Genomic DNA, 12,382 nt, shown 5'->3' with positions numbered 1-12,382 from the left:
TCAGAATCAGAATCAAAATCAGAAATACTTTATTGATCCCCGTAGGGAAACTCTTTGTTACAGCAGCTCACCTTCACGTCAGTGCACAATGGAGAAAGTACTAGCAAAAAATATAATACAATACACTATAAAAACAGGTCAGAAAATAATCTAATTACCAGGTGGGTATAGGTATAAGATAAAATAAGTGTGAAGTACCAAGTGGGTTTACCGGTTGATGATGATAATACAGTATAATAATGCAATGTAATAATATTAGTAATAAGTAGTGGTGCCTGTACTGTCGAGTTAAGTGTAGCTTATTGGGATTATTAAGATATTGCACAGCAGTAATGGAGGTATATAATATCAATATCCATAAATAGGAAAAACTAACATAGGAAAACTAAATATTGCACGGGAGTAGCGCAATATTTTTAAAATGCTACTTATACACTGATGCATCAGTAATAATGATTCAATGATAATAATCATTTTCTGTGGAATGAGTAGAGTCTACTTTTACTTTTGATATTATGCTGATAATGCAGCTGTACTCTAAGTACATGACTTTTACTTGTAAGAGAGTATTTTAGGTATTTCTACTTTTACTTAAGTAAAGGATCTGAATACTTCTTCCACCACTAATTTTGAGTGTTTACCTGCCGTTTAGCCGTTAACGACGGTCTATTGTCCCTGTAACAATCAGCTATTACAATAAAGCAATGGAGTTTTGAATGTCTTGGCGGGCGCATGCGCAAACCGGCGGAGAGAATCAACAGTGACTAGCTAGCTTCTCGTATCGTTCAGTCAATTTAGACCTGTGCTTTCGCTGACTGTTGTAAACAGTTGTTGTTTAACAGTTACTCGTTTCTACCGAGCGGGATTAACGTGTCCGAGGCGTGAAAGAATATGCCAAAAAATAAAGGTAAGCGACTGAGGAAGACGTTAACGTATGTTTCAGTGTCGGTGATTGTCCTCGCGCTGTCGAGCCCGCCGTGAAGACACACGCAGTGAAAACGTGACACCGACCAGCTAACGCTAGTTAGCAACGTGAATTAGAGTCCTTTATTAACCTCGTCAGTGGTATCTGCGTGTAACTTAGTCACTACACATGAATTTGGCTGAGATAATGATGAAGTTAGTTTAGGTCAGATAAAGTTGTTCAACACTTTGTGCCTGCTAGCCAGCCAGCTAGCTAGCTACAATAACGTACTTGGCAGTGTAATTCCGTTGCTAGCTGACACAGCTAACTAGCTAGCTAGCTAGTTGCTAGTTAAACCCCACCCGCTCTGGCCCGTGGCATCTGCGACTTTATTTCACTTAAGTTAACCCCTGATAACGCAAGTTAACACTATACCGGCTTTTAAAACTAATTTGAGGATCTAATTGGAGCGTTATGTTTCTGGCATGTCACTTAGATTAGCGAACTAGCAAGGTAACGTCAACTTAAACGTTAGCTAACGTTACTGTTCTTGTCATCTCTAGTCTTCCCAGTCAGGCAGAGAGTAGCTGACACTACCATTTAAATTATGTGTTAATAACCGTTTAGAGGCCGATCATCTGCGGAGGAAGTGTGTCAACTAGAAACTGTCACGACGACAAGTAGATTTAACATAAACCGAGAAGTAACTGATGAACGTCGTTAACTCGGTGAATAGATCCCATTAACTTTGCATGGACAACATTTACTGATATCTACCTGTCTCTGTCAACAGGTAAAGGAGGAAAGAACCGGCGACGTGGAAAGAACGAGAATGAGTCTGAGAAGAGAGAGCTGGTGTTCAAAGAGGATGGACAGGGTGAGTACCGGTTCTGGTACATTTTCCAGAGCCAGCTGGAAAAACTACACAGAGGACAGTTATCTAAAGATCCATCACTGTCTGTCTTTGCACTGGAGAGTTGTCTTTCCAAGGAGAACAAAGTGTTTAGTTACATCCCTTTTTAAAGCCAAATCAAGGACAGAATGAACTTGTTTGCATTTGGTCTGAAGAGGACAACATGAGCCACTGTAGTAACTCTGACGTTATCCTGTTGTTAGTAGACATAAGCAGAGGACTGTAATTTACGTTAGTGAAAAACTGTGAAAAGTAGCTTAAATGCTCAGTCAACCAACATAAAATTAGTTGGCAACCATTTGGCAATTACTTCATAATTTAATCATTAATTTTAAGCAAAAGGGGCCAGAAAATCACTGGTTCCGGCTTTTCAAATGTGAATATGTTCTGATTTTATGAGCTGAATATCTTTTGGACAGTTGGTTGCACAAAACAAGCGGTCTGAGGATGTCCGCTTGGGCGTTGGGTAATTGTGATGAGCATTTTTCACTATTTTCTGACATTTTTGTGGACTAAACAATTAATTAGGTGTTAGTTGCAGCCCTACACGTTATTTCAGCACTAGTGTGTAGTGGTAAAAACAAATTTTTTAAGGGCCTCAGAAAAATCTAATTTAGCCAAGAGAAACCTACAGAAGGGTGCCGAGTCAAAAAAAAATCTGCACAATATACAGATCATGTTTGAAGAAATATAAATTCAGCAGCGATGTTTAAAGTGAAGGATTTGTTGACATGCAGCAGACATTGTTACTGAGAGCCTCACCAAATGGTAGTATCGGCTTCGACTGCGGTGCTCAGTGCTGCCAAAACCCCGGTTGGCGTGGAAGTGAGCCCAGTGTGTGGAGGAGGCTTCACTGGTTTAAGGAAGACCTTCAGGTAGTGAAGGCAAGGCTTACATAATGCACACAGACATGTTTGGAGCAGGGGTTATGAATATTGTGATAACTACACAACCTTCTTATGCAAAAGCTCTCCTTCTTGTTCTTTACTGGCCTTTTTTGTACAATTACAACAGTTGAACGTTCATATTCAGACACCAGCGATGCTGAGACCTCTTCTGTTTTCTGTCCCTCAGCTCTTTTTTTTTAGTCCTTCATCCTGTACTTTTCTATCAAATTATGTTTCCAGAATCACAGGAAAATTTGGTATCATGTCAGACACTGTAGCTTCGAACAATGAAATTAATACTAATGTGTTTTTAAACTAAAGTGTCGCCCATCAGTGTAGTTACTAGAAGACAGTTTAAACAATCACCTCGCTCGTTAAATGTTAGATTTGCTGTGTGATGTAACACCACTGCTCGTTTTCCCTCAAGCTTAATACGTCTGTTATATTTAATAAAAAAATGTAATCTGTAATTCTGACATTAGCAGAGGCACAGCAGGAAACCCTGTTAATTATATTACGTGTTTTATTTCATATATTTTATCTCATTGACCTTTTTATAGGGTTTCGTATCTATAAAGCACTTGTCCCAAAACGCACCAGCTACTATTTACCAGCCCACAGGTTTTAAGAGCAGGACCTCCACGTGATGTCTTGGTAAAACTGGCTCAGCACTTGGTTAATGTAAATGATCTCTGATTTTAAGCTAATTTTGCTCAGTTTATTACCCTGGATTAACCGTCCTGTGCTCTCTCGTGTCTTCCAGAATATGCTCAGGTGATTAAAATGCTGGGGAACGGACGTCTGGAGGCCATGTGCTTTGATGGAACCAAGCGGCTTTGCCACATCAGAGGAAAACTCCGGAAAAAGGTAGGAATTTCCTGACCATCCCCTCGCACCTTTTCCCCACCAGCACACACAGGAAACCCCCTGACGTAATGCTGATTTGGCGAGTTTTCAATGGTCAGCCAGGCACCGTTAATGTGGCAGCGTGGACTCAATTGACCGCGCGTGTGTGAGGGTCACAAAGTGCAGTGTGTTGCCGTACGACACAGTGTAATCTCTCCTCTGCTTTGTTTTCCTCTAGGTTTGGATTAACACGTCGGACATCATCCTGGTCGGACTGAGAGATTACCAGGTGTGTTGGTCGCTTGCACATGACACAGATCAGACTGTTGACACTGAACTGACGTGGCACAGCTCTTCTTGCTGTCGTCAGATAAATGAGCAGCAACTTCTTCTGGGTTTTTTGTGCTCTGAAATGGAAGAAGGAACAGTTACTGACATAGATGTCTGAAAATGTAAATCAATATGAGGTTCAACAAAAACTGATCCTGATTTATTTGTTGTTGGTTTTTTTGCCGTGGAGAAACATTAGTGTTGCAGATACAAAAGGTCCTCTTCAGATCTGAACTGCAAGATATTTGGTCTTGTTTTTACCCATTAATCTCACAAATCAAACACTTTCTGTCTGGTGCTGACCTGGAGAAAGTTATTCTTGCCTTAGTTTCATCCCATCTAGATTATTGTAACTCTGTATTTATTGCACATTTAGTAAAAAAGCACTAAATCATCTTCAGTTGGTACAAAATGCAGCTGCTCGGCTTTTAACGGAAACTAAGAGAAATTAACATGCTATCCCAATTTTAGTATCCTTTCCCTGATTACAAGGTATTAAATTCATTGGCTCGGAGTTTAATTTCTGATGTGCTAAGCTCATACATACAAGGGCGCATGCTTTGCTCAGCAAAAAAGCTCTTCTCACAGTTCCTCATAAGCCCAGATTCGCCGCCAAGGGTGACCTTTCTTTTGCTGTCTGTTCACAATCCACGCAGTATTCGTCGGTATTTTCTGTTAAATGTTAGCTGAAAGCACTCCTTTTTTAAATTGGCTTATAAGTGACTGGCATTATTTTATATATCCTGGATTATATTATTTTTTTGTATTTCTTATTTTCTCATTTCATTTATTTATTTTTACTTTTCAATGTATAATTATATTTTATATTTAAATTTTATTTATATAGCGCCAATTCATAACAGAAGTTATCTTATCACACTTTTCCTATAGAGCAGGTCTAGACTGTACTCTTTATAATATTATTTACAGAATATTTCAACAGATTTTAAGCACTTTATGTTAAGCAAAAAGCAAAGTTATTATTTAGACAGCATGTCATTGTCTGCTGTAGCTCTAAACACTTCAGATATATAGATATAGATTAATAGGTCCAGTGATATATTTTTGTTCCTACAGTCATTAGTACAAGTGTTTTTTCACCTTGTTTTTTCTTTTCAGATTATCATTTTATCCATAACATTTACACATTTTTTGCCCCAATCCATCACCTGTGTAATCAGGTTTTAGTACAGTTACCTTCAGTTGACTCAACTTGTTGACAATTCATTTCATAACCTAAACGCTGCAATGCCTCGGACGCCGTCTCATAGCTCAACTTCTGTTTCAGGATAACAAAGCTGATGTCATCCTCAAGTACAACGCGGACGAGGCTCGCAGTTTGAAAGCCTACGGAGAGCTGCCAGAGCACGGTGAGTTAAACCGCACACGTCATGCCAACACCACAGCTACCGGATCCAAAAACCGAACGTCACTGTAGTGAAACAAGTCCAGGAATTTATTTATAGTGCGTGGCATAAACACTGTTTATTCAGCTCAGACTGATGAGACTGTGACATTTCCTTTTTAGCCCAAAGCAAACCTCTGTGTTCATTGTTTCTAACATTACCAGACTGCTGTTGTAGCAGCTGTATTCTTGCATAATCTACCCGTTCAGTAATGGTGGAATCGGTGAAATCATGCATGCAGTTGCTGACTTTAAACAGCAGAGGTCCTCACTTTCCTGACCTTCATTGCAACTTGTATACTAAATACTTTATGCAGTATTTCACGTCACTCTCAGTTCATTACAATGTAGTAGAAACACTTTTTTCCTGGTTCATAAACATAGTATTTCCTTTCTAACACTCCCCCCATGTATTCCATCTTGCAGCCAAAATCAACGAGACAGACACCTTCGGGCCTGGAGACGACGACGAGATCCAGTTCGATGACATTGGCGATGATGATGAGGACATTGATGATGTAAGCTCCTTTCATTTTATAATTAACCTTTCCTTTTACGTCATTAGTTTAGTTCATGGGAGTCGGGCTGGGTATCTTCTTTTAAATTCCGTTGCCAGTATAACACCCAAGTCAGAAACTTTGCCTAAATAAAAATGCATTTATTTTTTTAATACTAAGTGCTACATAAGTGTATTGATTTTTGATACCCAGCCCTACCCAGGAGGCTTTAGTTCCTTTTTACTACTTGGTTGAATAGGTGAGGGAAAGGATCAAATAACTCCTAGCTCAAATGATTAGTCTATTATTCTTTTAATCAATCAACAAATAGTCATCGTCAAGTATTTTGATAGTTTTTTTGCCAGGTTTCCTCTCAAATGTGAATATTTCCTGCTTTTCTTTGTTTAATATGATAGTAAACTGGACATTTTTGGGTGTAGAAGTCTGAAACCAAACAGTTATAATTTATTTGGCAGAGTAATTGATAATGAAATAATCTTTACTTGCAGCCCTTCTCCTAACACGATTAAAAAGCTGGATAAGCATCTTCAGTGATGTCAAATGAATGCAGGAAATTAGCAGAAACTCCAATAATGTTCCAATAACTTTCCTTTTAAAGCACAAAATGACAATATTTTAAAAGTGCATATGAATAAAAGTTGAAATAATTCTGTTTTCTCTCTTTTCCAGATCTAAAGACCTGCCACTAGAGGGGGGAGGTGGGATTTTACTAGAGACGCTCCGATTGGGACGTTTGAGCCGATGCACCGATAATGATTATTTTAAGATCAGCCTATGCCAATCCAATACACTTTATTAATATACAGTATGTTTCAATTTATTCCAGTTTGTTAACCATCAGTAGACGTCTTTGTTGTTTGGAGGACTTTCAGGTAGGGGGGGGGGAAACGACACCAGTACTTTTGAGTTTGTTAAGATGAATGAACATGAATGATGCTGCTTTAGTAAGACTGTCTCAGTTATCACTCGTAGCAACTGGAGGGCGATGCAGCAGGCTGCCTGGTGATGGGCGGTGATGCAGACAGTTTGTTTCCTTTGCCTTCATGCAGTTGGATTGGAGAATCAGAGTAGGCTGATCACCAGCGTCACATTCAGGGTGAAGATCTGGAGCATTGCTAGATTTTTACCCTTTTACTTCTAACACCAACAAAACGGCTAATTTGCCGTCTCATTTGCGGAGGTTTTCTTTCTTTATATATATATTTTTTTTCTTCTTGTATTGTCCGAGGAACATTCTCGAACTATTTAGAGGAGGCTCACGCCAACACCATGACTGCAAAATATCTCACACCAAATGCGTCATCTTTTTAAAAAATGTATTTATATTGACTTCACACTATGTGGAATTCAGCAACAAATACAGAATCTCTGGATTCACTAATAAAAAGATAAACAATTTTGGGTTTATTTTGGTTTTCTTTTTCCCTTTGGCAGTCCTGTGTCATTGTAGCTGTAGCCTGTAAGACAGTTAATAAAGTTTTAGACAGTTTGAAAGCTGTTTATTAATGACAGAAGAAAGAAAATAACACTTGAGTTATGGCTTTGTATCTTGTGTTTTCATTATGTTTACGTCATATCCCGCAGACAACGTATTACAATGAACTATTTGCTCGTTTTGGGTTGAACCATGGCCGAATGAAGGCGATCCCTCTCCCCTGGAATCTAAAGAAGAATCAAAATGTATTTTTGTATTGTTTCCCTTATTTGTGTTTCTGTCTGTTTCCCGTTTCCATGTTCTGTTTTGAACTCTTGGCTGCACACACAGTGACGCTCGGCCCGTTCGGCCGCTCTGTCTCATGCTGGACCAGCGGTTCCCAAACCTTAATGACTCTCACGCAGACACACACACACCAGTAAAACCTCAGAACCTCTAGAAAATCTAATAACTGATACATATATAGTACTTTATCCCCCACCCCCACCCCACCCCTCCTCTGGAAACTCCTCCATGTTCCCTGAGGGGGCCTAGCACCTCAGTTTGGGAACCACTGCTCTAGACCACATGGGGCCTGTTGCTGTAACTCTGAATTAATAAAAAATGTACCATGATGTTTGAAGGCTGGGTTTCCAATAAAGATCTTAACTCCACTGACCTGGCATAGTGATTTGTCGGCGCTACACGCACTTCCACGTGCCGGTCTGACGGTGGCGAGATTGAGCTTTAATGCAGAAGGAGCACTCTGAGGAAGAGGCCTCGTGCCCTTCAGAGGTCCAAGCCAAGAACGTCCAGGGCTGCTGGGTGTCGACAGGGCACAACGAGTCTGCCCTGATACTATTTTTATCATCAGATGGAAGACAGGAAGAGTCTGTCCTTGCAGTGAATCCAGGGTCAACGCTGTATCTGAGCCTGATCTCTGACCCACCTGGTGTGTGGGGGGGTTTCCTTTGCTTTGACCTTCTCTTATCCTACAGTGGCATGAAAGTTGCTTTTACTGTTTTGTTTTTTAAAAAAAGATCTCATGTTGTCTAGTTTTCTTTCCCAAAACGTGCACATTTTCTGGATTCTCCCAACGCAACACCTTGAAAGTTCTTGACAAGTGGGGGAATCCTATTACAGGTCTTACAAAGCTTGAACGCTTTTAATGCTTTATGCCAAAATATTAGAATACAGTATTATTAGGCCTAATTGCTTTCCAATCAATGTGAAATATTTTACGAAGGTTGCAAACACCCTGAGACTTAAAAAGATGACTTCTTTGTCTGCCTTTCTCTGCCACAACAACACAAACCAGTATGTTTTTTTAATTATACCACAGCAAAACCAATTTAAGGCCAATATAAACTCTGGAGTCACAGCATGAATATTATGTTAATTCTTTATTACGGCTACATTTTGAATGTTGCTTGAAGGAAAATATAAATATCATGGGGAGAATAAGATTACTGCAGCAGACTTTACCTCATAAACGTAAATAAATATAAAATCCCTCTTCCTCTCTGGTGTCACGGCCACAAAACTGATTAAACAATTATTGGATCATAACAAACTAAGTATAGGCATACAGTGGTGGGTTCCTAATGTTAATTCAGCCACATTTCAAAGTGTTTTTAACAAGCAATGTTAGTATTAATTTATATTTTTTCATGTGACCCTTGGTACGGCTGTCTGGTTAGCTACTGACTAAAAGTATGATAAAGAAATAAAAGATCTATAAAGCTTAATCTGCTTTTTTTTGCATTTGCAGTTGAATTTAGGTTTAAAACTGCATATCTGATATTGGTATTAATTGTCAACAGCAACCCATTTAAGTGTTCATTGTATAAACATAAATTAACACATTTTGATTGGAGTTTATTATATTCTACATGTGTGTATTTGTGTAATGGTTATCCCCAGTAAGAGGCCCTAATTTACTGTTGACCAAGATCAACGAGGGCGATCAGTAATTAAGATGTCTGTTTTCAAGGTATTGTTATTTTTTTAAATAGAAAAAAATCATAGGAGGTCTGCTAGCTGTGTAGGTTTTATTTGTAGGGCTGTTTGAACAACATATCAAACACATACAGTATGTGATCATGATTCTCATGCTGGTTTATTTCCAATAAAATACAATTATTATTAATAATGCGTAGTTATTTATAGAGCTGCCATCTGACAGTACACCTGTGTGTACCGGTACTGCTTCAGCACACCTGTGTGTGTGTGTGTGTGAGCAGCACTGACCCATATTGCACGTCATCAGCTGCCAGCCTCGGTTTGATACAAGTATGACGTAACACCGCCGCTGGGTCTCGCTTGTCCCTGGCACGTGCGCTCTGACACGGGCCACGATGCCGCGCCAAATGAAGCAGTGAGTGAGGCCGGGTGAGAGAGAGAGGGAGGCGAACCGCGATAACACGCGTTCGTATTAAAACAGAATTTAATTAAACATTTAATAAAGCCGTTTATGATTGTATTTTTATACGACAGTTGGTTTTATTCTTCCGCCGGGCTACATAGTTCTGGTGCAGCAGCACTACCTGGTTGCTAGGCGACGCATAACAGCGTGAGTAGTGATTTTCGGCGCATTAATATGTAAATGAGCCAACTGTGAAGCGGTCACAGGTTAGGCAGCCGAAACGTACGTAAAGAGTAAATGTACCGCGACGAAACACATTCATTTATTTCACACAAGTAAATCACTCTTTTTTTTTTTTTGAACATTAACCGCCACATAGAACAATTAATAATATTTAAAAAAAAATATGGCTACAATATTGGCAGTGATGCTATTTTAGGCGAACACACAATCACAGCTACACTATGTAGCATAATGCTCAGATAGAAAACTAGCATTTATGCTAGCTCTGAGGCAAACTGTATATGGATGCCCCCTCCCTCCCCTCTCTGTCTCTCTACCATAGTCTCCTAGCATCATATTTTCCTCCGTCTTCTCCTGAGTCATTGTGTTGCACCGGTGGCGCTCTCCTGTGTGGTTTTCAGCGGGTTTCTGGCACCTGTGAGGTCGCTCTGGTGAACATATTCGACGACCTTTGAGATGACTGAAGTGGCTGCAAGCCGCCCTGAGATGACAGGTGAGGAAAACATGCTCTCATTTATACATTTCCCAGGAATGAGTGTTTAAATCTCCCTGCACACATACAGACACCCTGTTTGTAACGAGATGGATAAGCCCGAGACAACAAATATCTGAGTTATACTTCTTGCTAAGACTGAAATAATATGAATTTGCCTGGCAGCAAGGTTCACCACAGTTTTGATACTTCTTAATGTCATGCTATGCTCTGTTTGTGCTTTATATCTTAAAGAATAATGTCACCAATAAAATGGGTAAGGTAGGTTTTTAGTAATGCATCTGTAAATATATCATTATTAATATATTGGCATCCTAGGTTTTTAGGTATTTGCATAGATCAGTCATTGTTACTGCAACATTTTCAGCATTGTTTCACATGTAACACTGATATGTAGCCTCTTGAAATACTTATTGCAGTGTCGGAATATATATGTATAAATCTAATACATGCCATACAATATATAAATCAATTATTGCTGCGTTTCATATGTAGTAGCCTTTCTGAATAATACAATACAGTATATTCTTAATGAGAATACTGTATGTTGGCATATACTGCAAAATATACGTCGAGTCCTGTTCTTTTTAATATCCTGCATTATATTTTCTCATGTACACGCTCCACTGCATCCCTGTTTCCTGACTGACAGGCTGACTGCTAAATCAGCCATGTTCCTTCATTAATGCCTTATTATCAGCTTGGTGGTGATTTGTCACATACCTCAAGTGAAATAAGCTGTTACGCCTTTAAAACATGTGATTCATCTGATTGATTTATTTATTTTTTTTGCATGTGACTAGAACCTAGAGTAGAACCCACTTCCGACTCAGCTCAGATTTTCATATATTTGCACATCTGATAACTGTGTGTATATGTGCTGAGAGGATGCTCGCAGCCGTACCCTGTGTGTTTGTGTGCGTACACAGACGTTGGTCGATAAGTTGTCCTCTGGCAGCTTTCATGTCAGCTTGACAGACTGAGAATTGAAAACATAACAGGAAGAAGGCTGAGGCTTACACTCAGGGGTCCTTGCTTATACTGACACCTGACCCCAAAGGTGATACGGTGACTGACAGGAGATTTATAGCATTTGGACGCCATGACAAGTAAGTGTGATTGCTAGTATTGGAGTCCCTTCCATGTTGACAAATGCAGGTGTCACGTTCGCGACTCCATCTTTACATTTTAAGCTGTATTTGACCAGCGTAGCATGAATCGTGTTTGACTGTTCTCTCCGAAACACAGCGCTGGCCCCTCCTCCTGCACCGCTGATCACCAATAGGAATGCATCTCCTGCTCGATCACCAACCAGTCACAGAAGCCCTCCAGGTAAACTTCTAATCACATTCACACCTTTTGATGTGGCTCCGTTATCTTCATAATCCAGGGCAGAACAAACTGAAAATATGACAGCATCAAGATGAAAACACCTACCAAGTGGCAATGCTGCATGTGGTGTTTGAATTATTATCTGAGTCCACCTATTATTATCCTGACTAACATTTATGATCTTAAAATGTTTCTGTCACAACGTTTTTATGTTTTAAACCCTGGAGTTGTGAGAAAATACTTTTCATTTAAGTGCATTTTTTATGGTTGAAATGACAAATTTGAACTTGAACTTACAGATACATGATACAATATGAAAGCACCCAGCAGGGGAATGTAACTAAGTTATTTTCTCAGTAGAAATTCGAGGTACTTTTACTTTACTTGAGTCTTTTCTTTTCATGCTATTTTGTACTTCTACTGCACTACATCTATATTGCACTTCTTACTCCACTACATTTGTCTGACAGCTTTAGTTACTTCCATTTTTTTACACCCTTCCTGTCCAGTAAAAACCACGTATCTCCAAATTTGGTGATGTTTGAATATTTGTGATAAACTGAAGGATGAAGTGTTTCCGTTATGTGCTGAGAAAATGCATCGTCACAGAAGTGAAAGGCTGTTTTTCTGAGCTCATGAAGACTTTTTAGAGATACGTGGTTCTCACAGGACGGCGACGCTACAAACACATGATGATCTTATAGACCATGATGCATTGCTGCAGATTAAACT

At 39.4% G+C, this 12,382-nt stretch overlaps 3 protein-coding genes across 3 annotated transcripts in view; 2 read left to right on the top strand and 1 right to left on the bottom strand.

The window, feature by feature from the left end:
• LOC122866379 (hemicentin-2-like) overlaps window positions 1-12,382 on the bottom strand; it is a 480,239-nt gene that overhangs the window by 272,498 nt on the left and 195,359 nt on the right. The window lies entirely within an intron of this gene.
• Window positions 723-7,891, top strand: eif1axb (eukaryotic translation initiation factor 1A X-linked b). Its single transcript, XM_044176038.1, has 7 exons — window positions 723-907; window positions 1,698-1,781; window positions 3,468-3,571; window positions 3,789-3,839; window positions 5,169-5,250; window positions 5,712-5,803; window positions 6,473-7,891. The coding sequence occupies exons 1-7, from the start codon at window positions 892-894 to the stop codon at window positions 6,476-6,478; spliced, it is 435 nt and encodes a 144-aa protein (XP_044031973.1). The 5' UTR covers window positions 723-891; the 3' UTR covers window positions 6,479-7,891.
• Window positions 10,033-12,382, top strand: part of map7d2b (MAP7 domain containing 2b) — a 33,162-nt gene continuing 30,812 nt past the window's right edge. Inside the window, exons 1-2 of the mRNA XM_044176019.1 lie at window positions 10,033-10,318; window positions 11,567-11,650. Coding sequence (XP_044031954.1) covers window positions 10,282-10,318; window positions 11,567-11,650 — 121 coding nt within the window. The 5' untranslated portion in view covers window positions 10,033-10,281. The remainder of the gene's footprint in view (window positions 10,319-11,566; window positions 11,651-12,382) is intronic.

The sequence above is a fragment of the Siniperca chuatsi genome, linkage group LG19 (genome assembly GCF_020085105.1).
Source record: "Siniperca chuatsi isolate FFG_IHB_CAS linkage group LG19, ASM2008510v1, whole genome shotgun sequence".
Taxonomy (NCBI): Eukaryota; Metazoa; Chordata; class Actinopteri; order Centrarchiformes; family Sinipercidae; genus Siniperca; species Siniperca chuatsi.
This window is presented reverse-complemented; position numbering and strand designations above follow the sequence as displayed.